The following is a 26248-nucleotide window of genomic DNA, read 5'->3' as shown; positions in this document are numbered from 1 at the left end:
TAACATCTGTGCTGAGACTTGGATTTATTACTTAATACTGTGGCACCATAACCATGTGTAAAGTGATATTCTGGTTATAAAATACATCTTTGAAAGTTTGACATGCATGTAAATTCTGTTCTTACTGTAGAAAAGGCATTTTTAAACTTCTCCATGATGCCTCAGGTCCAAGGTGCAAACACCCTAAAGACAAGAAGGACTAAGCTCCGGACCTGGGGTGATAGGTGTTGCACCCTCCACATCAGACAATCAACCACCCTACTATCATTCTAACAAGCCCTCAAAACCCACCTCTTTAGACTTGCCTTTCCCTGTTAAATACGTTCTAATTTACTTGATTTTATCTTTGTTTGTTGTTTGAATTGTACTTTTATAAAGCGACTTTGAGTAGAAAAAAGCTACATAAAGGTAATGTATTATTATGAATTTGTATTTTGCCACAACATTATCAAAAAACCTAGCAGACAATGTGGGAGTCTAGTTGGTTTTTATTCTAAATTAAATTACAAGATACAGTCAAAAGTGTGAATCTAATCCAGTGACATATTTTTTGTTTTATAAAAAGAACAAAAAAATACATTTCCCAGCATCCAGCGCGCCAGACATGTTTGGCCCTTCACACGATCCTTACAAGTGTCACATGATGATCATGGGAAGCTGAGGAAGAATAACAGTGTACAGTGAGGCAGCCACAACTGAAATTAATGAAATAATTCAGCGGAAGTCAGGGCACCGAGCTACCGGGGGCCACTATGGCCAACATCACGAAGAAAGTGTCGTGGTCCAGCCGGGCCGACGAGTCCGGGGTCACGGCGGAGGGAACCCCGCTGCTGAACGGCTCCGAGCAGCCCCGACCCTCCAGACAGGTACCGCTGTAGCATGTTAGCTTAGCAACCCTGACGTCTGTTAGTCCCAAACAGTGATGTAAAGTAACTAAGTACATTTACTCAAGTAGCCTACTGTACTTAAGTGCAATGATGAAGTACTTGTACTTTACTTTAGGATTGCCTTTATTTGCTACTTTGTACTTCTACCCAACTACAATTCAAAGGTTAATAGTGTACTTTTACTCAACGACATTTATTAATACCTTTTTGTTACTTTACAGATTTGTATTAATGATGTGAAATATAATCAACACTTAAATCAGACTTTAGTTACACCTGGAGTAAATCCACCAGCTACCCTGCAGTATACAAAGTCATTCAGACTAGCTGCACCTTCACCAGCTTTGAGAACACTTTCATGATCAATCTTTATAAAACATTTCATATATATTATTCTGAAATGGACCAATCTGCACAACGACTACTTTTACTTTTGCTTCTTTAAGTATAATATGATGCCGATACTTTTCTACATTTACTTGAGTAACATTTTGAATGCAGGACTTGTTCTGGTACTTCCTCCACTCTGTGCCTAAAGTGTTCAGAAGATGCTGTGTCATGTTTTTATGAACCATTAAGGTTACACTGAGTCATGTTTCTAAATACTGCATGGGATATGAATGCTTGTGAAGATTTTTTTATGCATTGTTGACATATTTTTTGGTTGTGTTTTCACGTGTTATGGTGTCTTTGCATTTCAGATGCAACAACACGCTTTGTTTGCTGCATGAAAGTAATTAAGTTAGTCTTAGTTCAATCATTTACAACATGCTGCTTGTAATTCGATTGTTAGGGGAAATAATCAGATTATTGAGAGTTTTGAAAGGCTAGTCCTTTCATTATATTAAGAAGCTAGTGACTTATCTCTATTACTAGGTTACGTACAATTAAAACAGGCAGCTTCGTATAAGGACACAGTTATCGAGAATAATAACTTAAGCTCATGTCAGTCATTACATTTCCTGAATGAGTAAGAAAGTCCATTCTCAAAGTAATAAAATCAGTGTTCACATAATTGCAGGTAATCTGAGCCTGTTATGGATACTGTTTATATCCAGTATACGTTTTATTTAGTTAGTGTGAACAGAATAACAGTCTCAAACTGACAGTGTCACTAACTAGTAGACCTGCTATATTTAGACTAAATAACGTCCTCCACCTAATATGGAGAATCCTACTTCCTTTTTCCTCCCCGTGTCACCAGGATTACTCATTTCCTTTAGGATTCAAGGTGGAAGTTTGAACAAAATGTACTTTATTGTATCATACATGCAGTGTTATTTCCTTATACTTCTCGAACCCTGTCGCTCTCATCTGGATATCCAACATGTTAAAGCATCAGCTTGAAAATGGCTACACAATAGCCCTATATATATATATATATATTTGTGTTGGTGTCTATAGCTGTCGAGAGACGGTATATTTCAGGTAGGCAGACTGAGCACGGTGGATTTGGAGGAGGAGATGACGTCTGAAGAGGTAAAGCCCGAGAACGACGTCGAACTATTTCTCTCTGTGTCTGTCACTCCTCTATCGATATCACCTCTACCGCCATTTCTTCTAGACTTCCTTAGTGTAGTTAGTTAACCCTCTGTAATTATAAAAACTCTACTTTATTGTCTTAAAATCATTGACTGAATGTGAATGATGATGTGGGTGCATTTCATGTCATCTCAATAGCTCCCTGCTTAATATGGCCTTCTATGGGAACTCTTGACCTGGGAGCAAGTGACCTGTAATAAGGATGTTTGACTCATCCAGTGTGTGTAAGAACACGTGTTTGGAAACTGTCTGAAGGTTTCCACTGTGATGCATCGCAAATGATGAACTGAGGCAGGCCTTGTGCTAAACACTGACCGCCTGACCATTCCGTTTTTAGCTTTCAGAAACTGATCCCACACACTTAAGAAAAAAACGCAGAAACACACCATTTATTCAATACAGATCATATGTGTTGAATTAGCATATCTCAGTCAGGTTTTACTTAGTGACCTTTACTGCACTTTTACAACAATGGGTTGCACAACAAATGCAGCTAAGTCCTTTTAGGCTACAAAAGAAAAGCAAAAATGGTTTTATGTTATTTGACTTGTATAGCTCAATTCAATCAGGCATCGAACATCTCACCAGAAATACAAAGAAAACACACATTAAGCGATTTAAATTCAGCATGACAGATGCAGCTTGGAGTGACACATCGCTACAGGATTATACATCCGACGCTTGAAGCTACTTTTCCGTCTCTAAGCTTGACAGGACATCCATTTCCTCCCGTGACAGAAGCCATCAGATTCAGATCTGTTCTCACTGCCTGACGGGAATGCGATGCCATGCATGTGACTTGCACGTCTTTCGTTTGCCGCAAATAAAAGCTTTTGTCTGTGGTCTGTTTTCGCTGCTGATTGTGCGACCGACGCTCACTTCAAATCGCATCCAAATGTGGAATAGATTACTTTGTATTTGACTGTAGTTGGCTTGCATGCATCTTCGATTATGAATGCTCCTGTATCTGTTAGATGAAGTCTGTAAAACATGTCCTCTCTCCGGTAGTGATCTTTGAGAGTAATAGACGTTTGTATGTGTCGTTTCAAATGCTTGTGTGTTGCATCAGAATGTGTATTCCTCCCATTCCTCCAGTCCCTCATGATTCAGAGGTTAGGAGTCACTTTCAGTTTGATGATTTCCGTTTTTTCTCTGTTTCTCCTGCAGGAATCTCTGAGAGGGCGGCCTAAAGAGATCCCTCATAATGAGAAGCTGCTGTCACTTAAATTTGAGGTAAAAATGCCAGCTCAATGCTGATTATTATATGATCCCTGCATTCGATTGTTTTAATTAAAGCATCGTGTGTATATGGGATGTATACGTTTCATGTTTTGATGTTGGAGTTAAGAAATAGATGAAGAATACAAAATAGTTGAATGTAACACGTATAGAAAATGCCATTCAGGTTATGAAACGTTAAAAACATGTTAGGCTAACAGGGCAATAATCCTCTTAAGCAGGCAGGAAGCTAACAGCTGTTGATAAATTCAGCTCGCATTAACATATCTATGGTTTACTATGAACTTGCTGACCTAAAAATGTAAATGAGGTATTTGTGACATTTTTTAAATCTGTTTATCATAAAGTATTGCAAAATAGAAGAAAACATTGCTTTTGTTGATTTTAAATATTGATTTGGTGTGTGTGTGTGTGTGTGTGTGTGTGTGTGTGTGTGTGTGTGTGTGTGTGTGTGTGTGTGTGTGTGTGTGTGTGTGTGTGTGTGTGTGTGTGTGTGTGTGTGTGTGTGTGTGTGTGTGTGTGTGTGTGTGTGTGTGTGTGTGTATGTGTGTGTGTGTGTGTGTGTGTGTGTGTGTGTGTGTGTGTGTGTGTGTGTGTGTGTGTGTGTGTGTGTGTGTGTGTGTGTGTGTGTGTGTGTGTGTGTGTGTGTGTGTGTGTGTGTGTGTGATTCCAGAGTCTGGACTATGATAACATTGAGAACCAGCTGTTTCTGGAGGAGGAGAGGAGGATGAGTTACATGGTGAGTAGAGAAGGAAACACCTGGATGTTTGTTATCCAGCCTTGCATGTCTTTAATAAACAAGGACCATGCATAAAAACACATTGGGAAGATATTATTTATGCCAGATAAAGCTCCTATCTAATTTCCATCTTCTGTTCTTATATTGTAACAAAGGTGACTTTATATAGTCACCTTCACATGTCTTCTTGGTCAAATGCACTTATTGTAAGTCGCTTTGGATAAAAGCGTCAGCTAAATGCAATGTAATGTCAATGTGTGTGAATTCATGCATTTCCCTTATTTTGAATAACTCTAACTTCTCCTCTGGTGATGGTTTTAGCTCCTCTCTGTTCTTGTATTTTTTTCTAGGGTTTCCGCTGTCTGGAAATCAGTCGCTGGGTGGTTTGTGGTCTGATCGGCTTCCTGACCGGCCTCATCGCCTGCTTTATCGACATTGCGGTGGAGGAACTTGCTGGGATGAAATACCGAGTGGTCAAAGAGAGTATCCTTTGTGCAAGATAATCAGAAGCCCGTGTCACACTGTCCCGAAATTGACACCCGATGGACACACGATAAAGGAAATGTTCAAATTCGGCTGTGATCGTAGCAACATCGGGACATTCGTGAGGGCATCTAAAGGCTTAAGCCATCGTATGACCGCCGGTGGAGTTTCTCAGGCTCCGGCAGCAACTTTGTGAGCGGCAACTTCGTAAGGCATCGTGAGGGCATCTTGTCAAATCGTGTCATCTTCGTGTTATCATCGGTGCCATCGGGCATTCGCCCTCACTCTGATCGGGGCGAATGCCCGATGGCACCGATGATAACAAGATGCCCTCACGATGGCCTTACGAAGGGCAAAATTGACACACGAATTCAACACGAAAATGAACCTTCGCAAGGTCCTTCGGCAATTTTTTGGCATGCCAAAGATTTTGCCACCGCTCACGAAGTTGCTGCCGGAGCCTGAGAAACTCCACCGGCGGTCATACGAAGGCTTAAGATGCCCTCACGAATGGCCCGATGTTGCTACGATCACAGCCGAATTTGAACATTTCCTTTATCGTGTGTCCATCGGGTTGTTTTATTGCACAACAAAATCATGTAAACATATTATGTAAATAACCCAATTTGTGTTCTGTGAAACTGAAAAGGATATAATATATTATTTTGAAGGACAGTTGACAGGAAGTTGTTGTTGCTATGGAAACAACATTACGGAGAAAACTTAATATCTTCTACATATAAAGACGGATAAAGTAAAGAACAAAGTCTGAAGATATCAGTACAGTATCATAGTACTGTAACATAATTGTTTTTGGTACTTTCGTTGCAGTTGTATGTCTTACATGTAATGTAAATGTTGCCTTCGTGTGTGGTTCGGGGCCATCTTCGTGCGAAATTCACAATTCCATATTCGTGTGTCCATCGGGTGTCAATTTCGGTACAGTGTGACATGGACTTTACAGGCACAAGTACAATAGGCTAGGCAAGGCAAGTTTAATTATATAGCACTTTTCTGTACGCGACAATTCAAAGTGCTTTACAGTACAGAGAAACAGTGACTGAAAGAATATATAATCATTTGGTATTGCACTGTTTTATATATATATATTAAAGCTGCATAATTAATCAAAATGTTATCGAACATGGACTAGTGCAATGCCCAAATCACAGTAAGCTGCAATATTTGGTAAAGGCTAAATGAAAAAATATCTGAATGAAGTATTGTTGGGCTGCATACACTTACATTTTTCATTACTACACATATTTTATACCAATTCTACTTCAACCATATTCAATGTAAATACTGCTATATTTTTCTATGTTATTATAGTTTTCTTAAAATAGTTTCTATCTGTGTTTTTAATTGCTGTTTTACTTTTATGTATGCACCACGACACCTAGTCAAATTCCTCGTATGTGTTCACCTACCCGGTAATAAACCTGTTTCTGATTCTGACATCCTTGTTTGGTTCAGACCCTCTCAAGCAAATCCCTGTGTTCCCCCCCAGAGGGAGTTTCTCTCCCACACACTCCCAATCCCCCCCCCCCCTGCCTGAAACACCTCCATTGGACTCCTTTGTTTACTTATGTAGCATAATAACATCACTCTGTAACATTCACCCACTATTGGCTAGCGCTTCAACACATTGTATGTGGTTTTCCTTGACCTCTGACCCCTCACAGACATAGATAATTTCACAGAGGTTGGCGGCCTGTCGATCTCCCTCATCCTCTGGGCCGTCCTCAACTCCGCCATCGTCATGATGGGGGCCATCCTCGTTGCATTTTTCGAGGTAAGACTCGAGATGTGTTTTAGTAACCTTAATGACTTTAGTCGGCTTCCGCTTTGTGCTTTTGATTGTTCCTTGAGAATAATGTCTGAATTACACAACATTCACATGGAAGTGCAAGTGAAAACTAATTAGGGAACAGCCTCTACCAGTTTGTGTTAGTAATAGTGAAAATCAGTACATCTGAATGTGCTTCCTTTATTCTCCCATTCAGGTTCACCACAGTCAGCTGAGATTTCATTAAGCAACATTAGGTTTCTTCATGCAAGCAGACTGATTACACTTTTTTTTCAGTCCCCAAAAAGTCTGCTTTCAATTCCATTTCATAACCATTGAGACATTTCATTCAACACAAAGAAACACCAACACTCCTCACACCCTTATATGTTACTCATGTAATCATAAATACTGTAGGTTTCTATATTTTAATATAACTCTCCCTTTTGTCTCATGCAGCCCATAGCAGCAGGAAGTGGGATCCCTCAGATAAAATGTTACCTCAATGGAGTCAAGATTCCTAGGGTGGTACGACTCAAGGTAAAGACAGACACACACACACACACACACACACACACACACACACACACACACACACACATCTCAATGGATGTTTTTGGAAGGAGTTTCTTATCTGTAACATGTTTTGTTTTCCCCCAACAGACCCTGGTGGTGAAAGTGTGCGGTGTTATCTGTTCAGTGGTTGGCGGTCTTGCTGTCGGAAAGGTAAACAAATATTATCCCTCACTGTCTGTTTGTTTCAAAATGCTGTCGTGAAGTTAAGTATCAAGTCTAGAACTGTAAGCAAAGCTAAGACTTAAAGATGCCATTTTTTTTTTTTTTACAAACAATACAATTATGTTTTCCATTTTTGGAGTTGGAAAATTTGAATTTTTCAAGATCATGTCTCGTTAAATTGACTGCTTGCCATGAATTCTCTTTCATACCTGTCCTCTTGTTTACCCACAATCCTTCAGGAAGGACCCATGATTCACTCTGGTGCTGTTGTAGCTGCAGGAGTCTCACAGGGCAGGAGCACCTCTTTAAAGAGAGACTTCAAGGTCTGTGTGTGTCTCAGGCTATTAAACACATGGAAGTATATTCAATTAGACCTATACGTTTTCTTTTAATTTGAAATACTTTGTTCCTAACACTCCCTGTATTCTGTCTTACTGAAGATCCTTTATACCTTTCAATCATTTAAATATGATTGTTCTTCATTCAAGCATGCTTTTGTACTACTGACATGTTTTTAACTGTACGTGGATAGGGTGTGTTTGTAACTAATGTATAACGAGTAATACGTGTGTGTTTGTAGATCTTTGAATACTTCCGGAGAGACACTGAGAAAAGAGACTTTGTTTCTGCTGGAGCTGCTGCCGGTGTTTCAGCTGCTTTTGGAGCTCCAGTCGGTAAAAACAACATCACTAAAGCACCCTGCATACGTATGTGTTTTCATATTTATCTGCCTGAATGTGCAGGCAGTTTAGCTGCTATAAAGACAACAGACCAAGCCGTGTGGCTGCATGCCCAGACTAAAGACAGACACACCTGTAAGGGAACTTGTGTGGGACAGGACTATTCAATTTAATTTAATGTAATTCAATGCAGTTCAAATTAAAGACTTTATTGGCTTTATTGATTCAGTGAGTGATTTATGAGGCCAAAGCATCAAAGTACAAGTCGATCCAATATTGGTTCTAACAATAGACCAAAACAGTGTGTAATTATACACAAGAGATTAAATACAGTAAATATATAACATAAAAACATACTATCTGTATTAAAAAGTGTTATGTTGGTGTGTGCGGATGTTAAGGGGAGGATGAGGGGGTAGCTTTGTTTTGATAAATGAATACATTCAAAATGTCCTAGAAGGTGGTAAAAAAAACTTAAATCCAATTTGCAACTGCCTGCTGGAGCCGATAATGATGGATATAAAACGTTTTTGTATTGTGTGCAGTCAAAAGACATCGATAAACAAAGACGTGATTGTTTTGACAGTTAATTTTGAGTACATGTTATTTTGTCCTTTTTCAGTTGGTACCATCAGATCTTTAGCAAGGTGGTCACAGCTGCTAGCTACAGTCTTTAGGAAGATAGTTGACTCATAATTGACAAGTTTAGAATTCAAATAAAAACTTAAATTTATGAGAGGAAGTTTATCCCCCCCCCCTGCCTGAAACGCCTCCATTAGAGTCCTTTGTTTACTTCAGGAACATAGTGGGTGTTTCTCAATGTCGAGGAAGGCTCCTCCAGAGCCACTATTTCAAGGATGCTACGTCATCGAGTCCCGCCGAAGGACTGTTCCAATGTCTAATTCTACCGAGGCCGGCGTCCTTTTGTTGCGGGAAATTTCGAGGCTGCACATGTGTATCCTCCGCGGTCTTAAAATCCCCACAATGCTTTGCGCACGGACCAATTTCCAAATCTTTGACGGAAATCGCGCTCCATTTAAGGCGGGGCCTCGCATATGACGCACACCTGTTAGCCTGTTCCACCATTCTTCGTTTTCCGAGGCTAGGAAGGATTCTTGCCTCGCTTCTGAAGGACCTGACTCGGAGGGACTTGTCCTACCAAGGAAGCGTCCTCGACATTAAGAAACACCCACAGACTTCACTTCTATTGGCTAGCGCTCCAACACAGTGTACGTGTTAGAGGCTAAGGGGCGGGACAGCTTTAAACTGTTGACCAATCACAACAGAGCCGTCCAGCTAACCAATCAGAGCAGACTGGGCTCTGGTTTCAGACAGAGGGAGAAAAGAGGTGCTGCAGCACAGTATGAGAGAAATAAAGAGCTTTCTGAACATTAAAGCATGGAGACATGTCACAGGAGAGACACTAAAACTAATATGAACCTGAAAATGAGCAGAATATGGCCCCTTTAAATGTATTAAGTGAACACTGCAGAAACCCTGACATCATTAGTCGTGACGGTAAAGCAGTAAAAGCTTCCTTGTACATATAGAATTTTCTCATCAGTAGTCTGGAAATGCTTCACATACCACGTCAGTAATGTGTTACAGTCATGTAAACAGAGTTATTCCATATTAACTCATGTGAACCCTGTAAATATGTTACTGCGCTTATCAATCAATGTGGAGGATGCCGTGTGATTGTCAGCTAACTTGGGATGCTCACTCCTCTTCAGACATGGCGTCAGGGGATCAAAGGAAACCTTTAGCAACATCACACTGTGTTTCCTGACTGAGATTCTGTTTTTGACAGGCGGCGTCCTGTTCTCTCTGGAGGAGGGAGCTTCTTTCTGGAACCAGATGCTGACCTGGAGGATAGTAAGTCCACTGTACACCATATTACACCCTGTGATAAAACTCCTTATCATGTCATGTTGTCATGTAAATTAAATCAAGAGGTTTGTATACAGAATTCATTTAAGATAAGGTTGTATTGTTACATGCATAATAGCTACACTGTAGTTGTTGGCAATGAAAAGTTTGAGGCTCTTCAAACAGTACAATATACCTAAGACATAAATAAGGATAGTGCAATAAAAATAGTTCAAGTAAAATAACAACAGGAATGTTAAAATGCAATGTTGTTGAGATTTAAAATCCCTAACATTTTTGATTTATTTTTGATTTTCAATATTTCTTTTATTTTTAACAGTCATAAGATGATACAATATAAATACCTTTTACTTCATTAACCACGTGCTTGCCTCTTTCTTAGTAAGTACATTTCTCCTGTGTGGGACGGATAAAGGATATTTGATACAAATTAAATCTCAAACTGAGATTGTCAGATTTAGGGACCATTGATTTCACGACAAATTAAGACAAAATATACAATTACCAAAAAAAACCCTGCTGACAAATACAGAAAAAGAGCAGCTGCAGTCATTACCTTGTGTGCATTTACCAAATGTAAGTACTTATTCTGTTAAACGTGTTATATAATTATAACACTCAACCATTCATCTTTCATGTATAGTGCTATTGGGACCAGTCCCTAACCAACCCATCAAGAGTACCTTAACAATAAAATAGTGATCCCTCTTGGTAAAATAAAGGAAGACCAAACTAATAAATACGATAAAATATAAACACTTATTAAATTAATAAACTGAAAATAAAACTCAACAAAATCATTTATAAGAATAATAAAGATCAAATTATTAAAAGGGAATCTCGCTAAGAAAGTGGTAAAATAAGACCTATAAAATAAATAAAACAATAACCAAATGTTAAAGAATAAAATACAATTTAAAGGGGGGTTGTTGCTAATAAAAAGTCATTAAAAAAGATAGCCAATAGCAGAATGGGTTTCAGTTTCCGAATCATGCCTAACAGTCCCCCCCCCCCCCCCCCCCCGTCTCTTCTCTCCCCTGCAGTTCTTCGCTTCCATGATCTCCACCTTCACCCTGAACTTCTTCCTCAGTTTCTACCACAACAAACCAGGAGACCTCTCCAACCCGGGTCTCATCAACTTCGGGCGCTTTGAGAGCGATGTGAGAAACCAACACTTTTGGTTACTGCCTCACCTTTATGTTGTTTGTTAGTCTGTGTAAAGTAAACAATGACATGATGTGTTTGTATTCCTTTTTCAGAGTGGGGCCTATAACCTCTATGAGATTCCCCTGTTCATCGCTATGGGAGCTTTTGGTAAAAATATCTTAGGGAATACTTGACTCTTTTATAACTGGGTGGAGGACAGGAATATTAGCATAATAAAAATAACAATTATAAAAAAGTGTAATTACAGTACTAATATATTCAATAATAATATTCATAATAGAGCTGCAACAATTAGTCAATTGATGGAACAATATTAAGAGCTTGCAGCATCTTAGATATGGACATTTCTTAATTTTACTGTATTTATTTTTAAATATTAAACTATATAAAATATATTTGGCTACATTTAAATACATGACTTGGATTTTCACAAACTGGGATGGACATCTCTAAGTGTTGACCTTTTATAGACCAATCAATGAATGGATTAATTTAAAATAATACAAATACTGATAATTCTACTAATTAATACTTGATTCAGTTAATGTTTGAAATTCTGACGGCAGTGTTTATATTCCCTGTGCAGGTGGATTGTTAGGCGCTCTGTTCAACAAACTGAACTACTGGCTGACCATCTTCAGGATCAGGTAACGTCTATAAAAGGCTTAAAAAATTGCACGTCACAAATGTACGTGAAAAGGTTGCCACACAGGGTCAGGTGACATATGAAGAATAGCTTTGTGTGTTTCGTGTGCCAAGAAACACACGGTGGTATTAGGGTGGGGTGCGAGATGAGGAAGCTTTCCTAGAATTGAATGAAGGGTTGTGTAAAATTTGACTTCTCAGAATGTCAACATCTTGTGATCGAGGAGTTTTAAAATAGAGAACAGGTTTAATCACTGTTGGACCGGGTGGCTCTGGGTAAGGGTTATGATTCAGCAAGAACTCTGTGGTACATAAATATGGTAATGTTAGTCGGTTACGGTTATACATTTTTATATTTATACACGTATGTCTGAAAACAGGCTGTCACCTAAGTGATCATAAGGATTACTGTGGCGGCTCAATCCCCAGTTACATTTGAGTCGCCGAGAGGCTAAACTTGGCTTTAAACTATGACGTGTTTTCGAAAAGAAAGTCCATGTTGAAGCAATATAGTTTTAAGGATATTTAATAAACAAAATCAAAACATAGTAACTATGGACAAAACGGTCAACAGAAAAAAATGACAGCACAAGCTCACCCTCTGTCATGTGCACTCGACATCAAACAGGTGACTCATAAACCAAACCACACCCATGTGACAATTACCGGAAGTGCTCAACAAGCAAATAAAGGTGACGTAAATAATAATAATAATACAAATAATGAACTTGAGCTAAGTAGTGTTATGGCACCTACAAATAATACAAATAATGAACTTGAGCTAAGTAGTGTTATGGCACCTACAATAACGTTTGCATTTGTGTCGCATTGCGTCAGAATACCTGGAATCCACTTTAGAGCTTTGTTCCAGTCACTACGTTTTATTGCACCGGGGATTTCCTCCAGTCTCAGGAAAGTTCACGCTGATGCTCAACAAACAACAACATGTCCGTTTCTAGTTAATTCAAGTGGTGATCTGGTTAAACGTCATTTAAAGTGTTGAATTGTCCCTAAAGGATTAATAAAGTATGTCTTCTGCTATGATTAATTATCCTTTTTCTGTTGATCTGGCGGCCCCTGTGGACAAAAGGCTGTGTTTCCATGAGCACCAACACGTTTGTGATGCAGGTTTTTAATAAAAAAAACTGATATATTTCATAAACTCACTGTCAGATAACTGTTTACTAGACAAACTCCAGATATTTAATAATAGGATTTTATTTATTGCCAGTTTTCAGACCAAAGTAATTCATTTTTAAAGTTGACTTAAATTGACTTGCATACTCAAAACTTAACAGTAGTACAGCAGATAGGACAGCAGATAGCTTGCACATCTTCCGGGGGAGACTGAAAACTCATCTCTTTCGACTCCACTTCGAGCGATAGAATTACTAACAAAGCACTTATATACTAATAAAGGACTGGCTTATCTAAAGCCAGTTGAGTAGCACTTGAAATGTTTTGGCTCTATGACACCTGATGTACTTATATGTTTGTATCTTGTTGGTCGAACACACTTATTGTAAGTCGCTTTGGATAAAAGCGTCAGCTAAATGCAATGTAATGTAATGTAGTACAGTGTTTCCCACAGAATTTGATTCTATTTGTGGGGGCACCGCACCGCACCGCCCCCCGGCAAGAAAAGCCAAAGGACCACGTGGTTAATTCGGGTTATCAAATAAGATAATACATGCGAGTTCATGGCTACTGTAGACAACGTTCTTGTTGCTCTGTGTTGCGTTGTTAATGAGTGAGACACACCGGAGTTGAGGATCTGTGGGGTTTATTCTCCCAAAAATATAATTTACAATTTAGGCATTTAGCAGACGCCTTATTCCAAAGCGACTTACAATGAGCAATTAAAGGGACATTCTCAAGGGCACACTAGTAGACTAGTGGTGTTCCAGGCAGGATTTGAACTCGCATCATCAGCCCACCTCACTATCCATTAGACCACCACCAAAAATTACGAGATCCATTTGTGGCGGACGATATTTAATTGTGGCGGCCCGTCACAAATAAATCAATGTATGGGAAACACTGTAGTAATAAAATTCCGTTTTAAATAATAATAATATAGGCTTTTTGTTGTTGTTAATGTTACCTAGATTTTTTTACAAAATAATAAACTTTATTCATAAAAATAACTTGTAACTTGTAAGATCAGTAACTGCAATAGTATTACTAATGTATAATCATATATGGATTTAAAACAACTTATTGCAATGTATTTCATCAATAAAGTATCTCTCATGCTAGTTTAGGACAACATTCGATGAGAATCTCACCAGATAATGCACAATAAAATATTAACTGTAAAAAACAACACATTTAGGATAACTTGTTTTGAAATAGCCAATCTTCTTGCTGATAGTCTTGTTTGTTTATGTAAGTCATATAACATTAGAATTATATTAAGACAGTTTCATTACCTGTTCAAAACTACCTTGCGTGTAATTGTGTTTCAGGTATGTTCATCGGCCGTGTTTACAAGTGATGGAGGCCATGTTGGTTGCTGCAGTAACCGCGGCCGTGTCGTTCACCATGATCTACTTCTCCAATGACTGTCAGCCTCTGGGGTCCGAGAACAAAGAGAAGTACCCACTGCAGGTACACACACACACACACTCACACTCACACTCACACACTCACTGTCACAGTTACGTGGTGTCACAAGCGCTGTCAGTTATCAAGACAGATTTAAAAGTGTATGAGCATGATTGAGCACATTACACCGACCTGAGTGCAGATTCAGATAAGATAGAGCCTCTCACAGAGAACCTTAATGCTTCCTGTTTATTTAACCAGAGAGCTGTTTCACTTCATTACGCTTTACCAGTATGTATGTCATAAGAACAATACGGCCCAAAGGATCCAAGTAGAGGACACCATTTTGACGGTCATGTTCCCCAGAGGATGAATAGTTCTGACTCTGGTGAAACGAGGGTGGTGGCGGCGAAGTCCATAGGGACTTGGCTTGGCAACTGGAAGGTCACCAGTTCAAGTCCCGGCAAGACCAAGTGCTACCGAGGTGTCCCTGAGCAAGGCATCGTTCCCTACACTGCTCCCCGGGCGCCGTTCAAAATGGCAGCCCACTGCTCCTAACACTAGGATGGGTCAAATGCAGAGAAACAATTTCCCCACGGGGATTAATAAAGTATATCAAATCAAACCCTGACTTTTACTTTTGTGACAATAGTGGTTTCCTTGAAATGTCTCAACTATTGGAGGGATGTCAATGGAATTTGTTGCAACATTTAACTGAAGAAAAACAAACAGCCGATCCTTGTTTTGTTTTGTTTGTTTGTTCTTTGTGTGCGAACAAATGGTTTCTGTGTTGAACCAAAGCTACTCACGCTACAGATCAGGTCTCACAAATAAACCTCTGTGCTGTGTATTTCAACATCAGACATGGAGACACAACTCCATGGTCTTGCTAAGAGAGGAGACTGTTTCAATTGTTCCCAATGGACACAATTATACAGATAAGCAAAGCTCTTTCAGACTCAGTCATTCAAAAATATTTCACTTATAATTCATTGTCGAAAATGTATTAATATATAAATGTCTAGGGACACACATTCTCCATGTGATTAATTCATACAATAATATATTTTTTCAAGTAGATTATTTTGTCACGAATGCTTTCTCAAAGAGCGCAGATTATTTTGGGATAGGTTCGATTTTTCTGGTCTTTTTACATTTTTAATTACGGCTTCAACCCATCATGTTTGGGCAGAACAGACAACTGGTACTTCATCTGAATCAGTATTCACGGAAATGTATCCCACCCATGCTGTGGTGTGTTTTTTTTGGCATCCTCACCTTTTTATTAGACATATTAGGGAGAGAGGACATATTTTGAAAGAGATAGGAGTGGCTCGTGACGAAGAAAACATAAACAACTCTGGACCGCTGCTCCATGACAGCACCAAATGAGGTTTACATACCTTCACTGATCCTAATCTGTCCTGTTAGACAGCATAGTTAAATCACTAAATCACACAGCGACAGGAAGGAAGGAAGTCTCTTCTTGTCTCCTCTTTTTTATCCAGCTCTTATCTCTCTCTCTCTCTCTCTCTCTCTCTCTCTCTCTCTCTCTCTCTCTCTCTCTCTCTCTCACACACAGTTGTTCTGTGCAGATGGAGAGTACAACTCCATGGCAACAATCTTCTTCAACACTCCTGAGATAAGCGTCCGCAGCCTCTTCCACACACAAGCAGGTGAAAAGCTGCTAAAAATAACTCTGTACAAACATCTGGCCCAGTGTTTCCTTCTTTCTATTATTTTGCACATTGTGGAAACGGGATTTTAATGAATAAAGCCCAGTACTACCAATCCGACCTCCACACTCTCTTCCTTACCACTTCCTCTCCGTTTGAGCGTTTCCGTGGAGGGTCTGACATATTGAGTGACCTTCAGAGCCATCTTACAGGCAGAGGAAGTTATGAAACACTCCCAACAGGAAGTTATTAAAACATCCAACAGGAAGTTATTAAACCCTACAGGAAGTCTGCATTGGTCCTGACTCAACCAGCTGCCCTTACTGACCACGTGCAACGCTATTTGTGTCCGTCATTAAACACACTATGTAATAATAATAATAGTACTAATAATACTTATACATATTATAGCACCTTTCACAGAAATACAATTCACAAAGTGCTTCACAAGAAAAAAAATGTACAAATAGTTCAATGCAAATGTATCGTAGTAAATTGTGAAGAATAAGATAGACCATTAAAATTGTCCGCCAGATGTAAACAAGATGAGGTTTACATTGTGTTCTTGTTTTTTCTACTAAAAGTACTTAATATCAAATATACCTACACGTGTCTAGTCTAAAATGTTAGACTGGAGAGGGAGCCTAGTCTGAACAGGCGTTATAAGAGGTGGGATTTAAATATGATCAGTGTGTGAAACAGATGTGTTGAACTTCTGTCTCTATTAAAGGGACCTACGATCCGTTGACCCTGAGTTTGTTCACCATCACTTATTTCTTCCTGGCGTGTTGGACGTACGGCCTGGCGGTGTCTGCGGGGGTCTTCATCCCCGCTCTGCTGATAGGAGCCGCCTGGGGGAGACTGTTCGGCATCCTGCTGGCCTCCATCACCCCCAATGGCTCGGTGAGTGCATATTTATGATTCTTCACTCTGTGGGAAGACAAGAAGACGATCCAATTCAGTTCCCATAATGAAAGAGAACCACATTATGGTTAAATTGAAGTCTCAATACTTTAATTTAAAGGTCATCTATTATGCAAAATCCACATTTTCTGATCCATTTATATAAAAACCTGTCTGAAAATGAGCTGATTTTGGCCACTTTATGATGTCATAACGTTTTTTTGGCTTGTGTAACCATTAGCCAATCACCAACCAAGGTAACCCCCCCCCCCCCTTATCACCTGAATCTCCTCCTAGAGCACCATTGAGTTCTTTTTAACCGAATGTCTCTCAGAGGGGCGTGGGGAGGGGCTCCTTATTTTCATCTAAAGTAACAGACAGAGAATCAGCACTTTTGAAACAGGGCTGAAACAGAGGGGATTATGGGTAATGCTGCAATGATCTGTTTGGGGTTTGGAGCCAAACACTTCAGAGACATGTTTTGTATATATCTGAGACCTGTAATATATTGATGCAAAACAGTATAATAGGGGACCTTTAATTACATGGTTTCTCAAACGTAATAACTCCTGATGCCAGTTCTGGTATTTGGTCCAACCTATAAGAGACTGATGTTGCTTTTTCCCGGTATTTATTAGTATAACAACTATATCAATACTCGAGATGCTTTGAACTATTATTTCCTGTGTGTTTTGTTAGATCTGGGCGGACCCTGGTAAATATGCTCTGATTGGAGCCGCAGCTCAGTTAGGTGAGTAACCTGAACTGGAAATAAGAAATGGACTGCATTAAGACGAGCAATCAGTGAGACATCTGCAACCTGTGGAGAGCTATCCATACTCTGGAGTCTGTTTTTTAAATAATCCATATAACTACATCTCCTCTTCCCAGGTGGCGTAGTGAGGATGACTCTCAGTTTGACCGTCATCATGATGGAGGCGACAGGAAACGTTACGTACGGTCTTCCTATCATGCTCGTCCTCATGACTGCCAAGATAGTAGGGGACTATTTTGTGGAGGTGAGTTAAGACTTAGGAAGTTTAAGTAAAACTGTGCAATCAAATGATGCAATAAAATCTGCACATTGTACTCAAATACATAACAAATATATAACAATAGTGCAGTTACAGTAACAGGGTTTTAACAGCTGATAGAGCAACAAGTCCACTGTGTCTCTTTTTGGATGTGTAATATATAATTTGTAAGTCAATAATATTTCTATTTATCAATTTGATACTGCTTAAGTTTGTACAATATCGTAATTCTCTTGTTTCATTATTATTATTATTATTTTTAGTATTATTGTTTCACACGTTCGAAATAAATCAAATCAAATCTCTTCCTGCTCCAGGGTCTGTATGATATCCACATCAAACTGCAGAGCGTCCCCTTCCTGCACTGGGACGCTCCCGCCACCTCCCATTGGTTAACAGCCAGGTGAGTCCCTCTCTGAGACACTGAGCCATAATGACTGAACGATTGCAGGGTTTCATTCATCTAGTTATTTCCCCATTTACAGGAAGATCAGCTAAGTTACTCTACCACAGGACTTTTAAGTATGAAATCCACTCACTGTGTATATCGGTAGTTTAATTGAAACAGCAGACACTTAATGAACCATTTCTGTGTGAAAAGGGTCGCACACTTCTCATGTTAAACTATATAAGTGTAAGACTGGCAGATTTAAGTGTGCAGACTGGATCTCTACATCACACCACCTACGCACCGCTCTCACACCTTTCATTCATTATAGTGGAAGCATAGCGTTGCAGCAACTTCTCATAAGAAAAATATTATACCTTGGGAATTTCATTCAATTGCCTTTCAACTGTTTTTAAGCTCAATAAGCACATTTGCGTTCCCTGACTGATTGTTAAAATATATTCCATTCAAATACACTATAGTCTACTATTTATCATTTTTCTCACTTGCTCCTTTTTCCATGTTCTCATTCCTCTCCCTCTTCCGCCCCCACACACAGAGAGGTGATGAGTGCCCCGGTCACCTGTCTGAACAGGATAGAGAAAGTGGGGACCATCGTGGACGTCCTTAGCAACACGTCCACCAATCACAACGGATTCCCGGTCGTCATGCAGGGCGCTGATAGTGACGAGGTAATGCATGAAGGCTTTGTTTTCTTTTAAATAGTGCAATTATCTTAGCAGGATCCAGCCATGGTGAAATGCATCTACGTGGACTGACTTTTCCCTGTCATTGTTCAGGCCTTTTTTAGAGCAAATCACAGCTACCCCTTTAAAGTATCAGCAGTAAATGTTGTTGTCTCTCTTAAGATGCTATTTTCTTTCCAACAATCGGCAGTTGTGCAGAGACATCTTTGAGAAAAATGCAGAAATACCAGCACCTACTGGAGCAAATGATATACCAGAAATGCAGTGCAGACATAAGACCATGTTTGAGGAAGTAATGTCTGCAGCTCTTGCCCACTTCCTCGTCATATCGAATCCAATATTGAATAGAAAAGATCAAAGTACCCACTTTCAAGAGGCTGAGAGAAGACACACTGGAAACAAAGTAGATAATCGCCACAAAAAGTATTAGTTTTTGAGGAACTCTATCGCAGTACTTTTGGGATGACTCGTTTTAGACTGTTAATACTGTACCAGAGAGTTTGAGCTTCAATCTGAATCGTTATATTTCTTTAACGACACCTTTTGTTGTTGTTTACTCGCTTTCAGCCGTCGAAGCTCTGCGGCCTCATCCTCCGCTCTCAGCTCATCGTTCTTCTCAAGCACAAGGTAACATCAGCAACCCTTCATATATCACTGCCCTGAAATCAGCTTTAATATTAACCCTAATCTAAGTCAAAATATGTGGGGTTTTTTGTACATATATCATTATTATTTAAATAAATGTATTTCAATTAATGTTCGATTCATTAGTTATTTGTTTATATTTGCATATTTTTTTCTTTCGCTTAAAAAATAATTGCTTTTGGTTTAAAGGCATCTGATATGCTTTTTACACTGTATGTAAAAAATAAGTAAGAATTCATATTTTCGAATTATTCATTAAATAACTTTTATCTGCTTTTTTATTTATTTTAATAGTTTTTTTAATTTTTTTATATTCATTACATTATTCATATTTCCTTTCACGTCAAAAATACAAGTTCTTCACTATTATGATGTTTTAAATCAGTGATTCTCAAATGGGGGTACGCGGACCCCTAGGGGTACGTTGGGGTACTGCAGGGGGTACGTGAGATTTAAATAAAAAAAAATAAAAAAAGGTTAATTAAAAAAATAATCTTAGTAAAATAAGTTAAATAGAAAACACAATTGTATATAAAACATTCCTAGAACCACCAAGGGGGTCCTCATATAAACATGTCAAATGTGTGTATTGTATTTTATTGTTTTTCACAATAACATATTACTTAAATTGAAAAAAGTGTTATGTTATTTTTTTCATGCATAAAATGAAAATATCCTTAGTTTGTTGTAATGCATACCACGAAGGAGTTAATAAATCACACACTGAGGCAACATCACTATATTGTAATTATTTATATAGGCTTTTTCGATCAAAAATGTTCGGGGTCGGTCAGGGGGTACTTGGCTGAGAAAATGTTTCAAAGGGGGGACATTACTGAACAAAGTTTGAGAAGCACTGTTTTAAATAGTGTGGCTCACAGTTCCTCCTGTGTCCCGGCAGGTGTTTGTGGAGCTGGCTCGCTCCCGGCTGACTCAGAGGAAGCTCCAGCTGAAGGACTTCAGGGACGCTTACCCCCGCTTCCCCCCCATCCAGAGCATCCACGTGTCCCAGGACGAGAGGGAGTGCATGATGGACCTCACCGAGTTCATGAACGCAACGCCTTACACTGTGCCACTGGTAACACACACACGATTTATGTAGATGTACATAATAAATGAATCCTAAAATCCGTAAGTAAGCTGCGCTCGGGTTCCCTCGACAAAAAAGAAATGGGATTTCTCCATAGGGTTTTGGAAAATAGCTCGAAATAAGATCTGTGGAAAACGAACCTGTTAGATAAATGCATGTTTTTGTTTTCGAATAACAAATAGATTTATGATTCGAAAATTATAAAAGTAGGGTAGACATGTGGATATTATCCGGCTGAACAAAACGTGCATTTATCTATCAGGTTCGTTTTCCACAGACCTTATTTCGAGCAATTTTCAAATATCCTATGGAGAAATCCGACATTTTTGTCAAGGGAAAGCATGCGCAGCTTACTTCCGGGTTTTAGGACGCGTCACTGCACCACTCTATGGCACAAGTTTCAAGGCTTTTATTGTCATGTAATTCTTAGGTCACAGGCTCCTCTGACAGTGCAACACAATAAAACAGATCAAATAGTACAAGTATATAAAATCAAATAGAATATAATAGAAACAGTGCAGAATAGTCTATATACAGTAATTGGAATATTGATATATGAGTTGCAAACAGATGAATGTTCAAAAAGTTCAGGTGTTTAACTCTCCATGGCCAACATTTATGTTTATATGAATACATAACATTTATAACTACATTTAAACTAAAATGAGACGTTGTGTTTGCAGGAAACTTCTCTTCCTCGTGTGTTTAAGCTGTTCAGAGCGCTGGGACTCAGACACCTGGTGGTAGCGGATGATGTGAACAGGGTAAGAGTGTGTGTTTGTGTGTGACTTAATGCATTGATTGATCTCATGATCACATTCGTGTTGCTGACAATTATTCTGACTTCACACATTTGGTTTTCAGGTGGTCGGTCTGGTGACTAGGAAAGATTTGGCCAGATATCACCTGGGTAGTCACGGACTGGAGGAGCTTCAGCTGGCCCAGACATAGTACACACACACACACACACACACACACACACACACACACACACACACACACACACACACACACACACACACACACACACACACACACACATCTATGAACTATGACCACCTGATGCCTCCTCAGCTGCTATGCAGGACACTATCCACGGCCGAGAGGTGTCCGTTGCTTCCTGAAGCCGAAATGTTCACCATGACAAAACATGAAGTGTTAAAAAAAAGACACACTTAAATGTAAAACTAGTATAACAATTGGATAAAGAATAACAGCCCCTTATGAACGGATTCGCTCCGTTAAATCCATTTGAAATGATTTGCTTTCAACAGAATACTAGATATTCGTCTCTGAGACATGAAATGAACCCTAAGAACGGGAGCTTTGGTACCCTTGGTATTTTTTTCTTTCAGGTTTTTGCAAATAATGTCTAATGGATGGAAAAGAAAAACATGTTTGCCTTATCTGAGGATTTGTATTTCAATTATAGTATTCACAGACCTCTTTAAAGACATTTTACGTACATGGTTAAGTTAAAATCCCTCAGCTTCATTTAAAGAGGAAAAGATCCGCACATGTCCCTCAGTGTGTCCTTTGTGTTGTTCTGATATCACTTCACATATCAATCAGTTATAACATTGATTATTTAAATTTTTTGGATTGCTTTGAAAACATGATTTTGAGCAAGGGTTCATCGTATAATAACCGACCATTTACGGTCTTCTTTGGCGATGCAGGAAACGTTTTTATTTTCGGCTATTGTGTAGTTTTGCACTGAGCGAATGCTGTTATTTATTGTTAATGTATTTTAAGTGTGTGATTTGGGCTCACCTATGTCCAGTCACATATCCCAAGACACCTTTAATAAAACATAATGGTCACCTATTTATTTTGGAAACGTGTCATTGGAGAGAAACTGGAGATACAGATCTCTCCTTCTGTCAGCTTTACTGAGCATATATTTTGTACTACTGTCAGTGAAACGGACTGAAACTCTTAGGTTACCATCTTCTTTTTTCAGAAAACCTCAAAATGTTTGCACTCTGTTCTACCACTGAAAAGAAAGTGTCACTCATGAACTCCAAATGAATGTAAACCGTTGTTTATCACATGACTTCTGTTTAAACCAATTAATTTACACAATAAAAAAAACTCAGATTTAACATTATTTAAAATTGTCAATTTGTAAATCCAACATGTTTTCAAATATCAGTGTTATTTTGTTTTCTCCCTCGGGTTTTACCCTTAGATTTGGTCTCCTTTTGTCTTTGTACAGTTCTAGATGTTAAAATATGGACCATGCTCTATTTCATAACTACTGGATAAGCCTTTTGTGAATTAATAAAGTTGAAATCTATCTATTGTCATTTTATCTGTGTGTCTGCTTGACAAGAGTCATTTTTACTCTGTATGGATTTAAAGGTTTAAAGTGAACATAAAAGTATTAAAAGATCTGGCAGTATCAGAAGTGAGCAGAGGATAAGAATCTTCCACAGGGGGACACAGTATATCATATGTATCGTATAGTTCGTTTTTAATGATAATAGAGATCAATGAAACACTTAAACATAAAACGTTCATAAATGGTTACAACAGATTAATTCCCTGAGGAAAGATGTCACGACCACTAACAGTAAATCACTTTAAAGACACCACCACTTCTCTCAGTGTCCACTAGATGTCAGAAGAAGGACAGATACACTTTCTGATTGTTCACACCACAGCCACCAAGTTCCTTCAATGCAAAACTACATTACATATTTGTATCACATGTCACAAAGAAGTGATACATGTGTAACCTGCCAATAGGAACACTGTGCATGCTTTAACTTTTCACACGGAGAGAAAGCATGCACATGTTGAGAGGAAACCGCATTTTCAAAAAACCACCCGTACGAACAAATGCCAAACTTCATTGCATCTCATCAAAAGGTGTTAGTCTGTGGAATAACTACTGATGCACTGAAATATTCCGCAAGTCTATCTAAACTGAAAGTATTATTTAGGAGCCAAATCATGAATGGTTATGAAGAGGAACTGTAAAATCCCATTTGTTATTTCTTGTAGTTGTAAAAGTAATTTCTTTCTGATTGTTTTGTAAAAAATAAATTGACAAGACAAACATGTCGCTGATGACGATGACCTAATATTTATAATGAAAATGTATGCTCTAGGAAGGAGGACCAGAAACGTTTTTTTTAAATCTTCTTGCCCCTGTTGAATATAAGAATGAGAATTATTATTTATTTTGTTTTTGTATTATTATTTTGTTGTACTTTGTTATAATTATTATTATGAGTGAGAAAAAAAAAAGAACATATATATTATTATTGTTGTATGTTTTGTTTCTGACAAAATTAAAAACTGTTTATCATCAGTTGTGCATGTTAATGGTAATACGGTCTGTCAGCGTGTATTTGGATTAAAGTATTCATGATGCAATTTACAAGATTTTTTTAGTGCCAAATAAAAACTGCTACTCAGAAGTCAGATCGATAAGGCCGTGCCTCCAATACTGTGGTTTTCAACATATTATTTTCCCATATTTGTTGAGTTACATTAGAAAAACAACACCTCTCTTATTTCTGTATGATAGATATCTACAGACGATCTACCAATTAGCTTAGCTTAGCTTAGCTTAGCTTAGCTTAGCTTAGCTTAAAGAAACGGCTAACTGGCCTGAAACATGTATCTCTGTATATTCTGCTCATTCTCAGGTTCATATTTGTATGTAGTGTCTCTACTGGGACATGTCTCCATGCTTTAATGTTCAAAAAGCTCTTTATTTGTCTCATACTGCCTGTGCTGCAGCACCTCTTTTCACCCTCTGTCTGAAACCAGAGCCCAGTCTTCCCTAATCTACATCGTTTATGATGAGTCTGGTTTTGTGTCCTATTATTGCACGTAAACCCTCTGAATCTCTTCCCCTGCCTTTGATGCATTGATTCAAATATAATACTCCCTCATCGCCTGACAAGAAAACCTTCGTACTCATTCCTTCATCCCCTGTCAAACGTGATTACCACCTCTGATTACCTTCATTCTTTTCAATCATTCCTCGTCAAACACCTTTTGTATTTATTCATTGAGGTTGCTCTGTGACTACCTTTACCACATTAAATTACTTTTCATTCCCTCTGAGAATTAGTGTTTCAGTCTGACTCAATCAGGCGGTCATGGTTGAATGGGCTCCAAATGAGTCGTGTTCTTCTTTCCACATTAAGCCGAGATAAATGCCTCCCACCCAATGTGCTGTTGGAAAACCGCTTAGACAGTTATTATACATACAGCCCATAGCTTACATACTGTATCTGAGCCTGTGTGAGAGAAAGCAATTACCAGAGCCTGAGCTTAATGGAATAATTTACCAAATCAATGCAGATTACACTTGCAAATCCATGTGATATCAGTCCCTGAATTCAATTTGTGTTGTGTTACTGTATGATAATTGATTTCCCTCGGTGGTCAGCAGCACCCTTGCACATTATTGAGATGACAGGAGACCCTTTGTCGAAACAATTATAATTTATAACTTCCTTGTTATTTGTACACATTTAACAACAAATATATAATGTGTTAAAGCTGGGATAGGCATCTTTGGACCAACTGGCAAGAGCAAGGTGTCTTAGTTTTTCGTTATCGCAGTATTGTGTTATATAGGTTTTAAATGGTCTGCAAAGGCTAAAATACCAAAGTTCCCTTGTACGTGATAGGCAAAGGGGCGGATACATCTCTAAGCGGTTGACCAATCCTAACAGAGCAGGCCAGCTAACCAATCAGAGCAGACTGGGCTCTGGTTTCAGACAGAGGGTGAAAAGAGGTGCTGCAGCACAGGCAGCATGAGGAAAAGCTTTTTGAACATGAAAGCATGGAGACATGTCAGAGTAGAGACACTACATACTGATATACACCTGAACATCAGCAGGAGAGGACTCTTTAAAGTAGAGACACTACATACTGATATACACCTGAACATTAGCAGGAGAGGACTCTTTAAAGTAGAGACACTACATACTGATATACACCTGACCATCAGCAGAAGAGGACTCTTTAAAGTAGAGACACTACATACTGATATACACCTGAACATCATCAGGAGAGGACTCTTTAAAGTAGAGACACTACATACTGATATACACCTGAACATCAGCAGGAGAGAAACTCTTAAGTAGAGACACTACATACTGATATACAGCTGAACATCAGCAGGAGAGGACTCTTTAAAGTAGAGACACTACATACTGATATACACCTGAACATCAGCAGGAGGAGGACTCTTTAAAGTAGAGACACTACATACTGATATACACCTGAACATCAGCAGGAGAGGACTCTTTAAAGTAGAGACACTACATACTGATATACACCTGAACATCAGCAGGAGAGGACTCTTTAAAGTAGAGACACTACATACTGATATACACCTGAACATCAGAAGGAGATGACTCTTTAAAGTAAGACACTACATACTGATATACACCTGAACATCAGCAGGAGAGGACTCTTTAAAGTAGAGA

General features: G+C 38.8%; 1 protein-coding gene across 3 annotated transcripts; it reads left to right on the top strand.

Moving 5' to 3' along the window:
* Positions 1-619: 619 nt before the first annotated feature.
* On the top strand, positions 620-23103 carry clcn7 (chloride channel 7). Of its 3 annotated transcripts, XM_034200627.1 has the most exons (26): positions 753-866; positions 2292-2366; positions 3597-3662; positions 4342-4407; positions 4758-4890; positions 6576-6685; positions 7139-7219; positions 7343-7405; positions 7657-7740; positions 7998-8091; positions 9908-9972; positions 11031-11147; positions 11247-11301; positions 11741-11801; positions 14268-14409; positions 15929-16022; positions 16753-16925; positions 17625-17676; positions 17817-17944; positions 18277-18362; positions 18907-19039; positions 19622-19681; positions 20601-20777; positions 21473-21553; positions 21654-21741; positions 21782-23103. In XM_034200627.1, the coding sequence occupies exons 1-25, from the start codon at positions 753-755 to the stop codon at positions 21738-21740; spliced, it is 2397 nt and encodes a 798-aa protein (XP_034056518.1). In that variant the 3' UTR covers position 21741; positions 21782-23103. The 3 variants fall into 3 exon arrangements, with proteins under 3 accessions (XP_034056517.1, XP_034056519.1, XP_034056518.1); XM_034200626.1 differs by having other exon boundaries at positions 620-866; positions 21654-23103; XM_034200628.1 differs by lacking the exon at positions 2292-2366 and having other exon boundaries at positions 620-866; positions 21654-23103.
* The last annotated feature ends 3145 nt before the right edge of the window (positions 23104-26248 follow it).

This window comes from Gymnodraco acuticeps, unplaced genomic scaffold (genome assembly GCF_902827175.1).
Source record: "Gymnodraco acuticeps unplaced genomic scaffold, fGymAcu1.1, whole genome shotgun sequence".
Classification (NCBI taxonomy): Eukaryota; Metazoa; Chordata; class Actinopteri; order Perciformes; family Bathydraconidae; genus Gymnodraco; species Gymnodraco acuticeps.
Note: the sequence above shows the minus strand (reverse complement) of the source record. Positions and strands in the feature narration are given on the sequence as shown.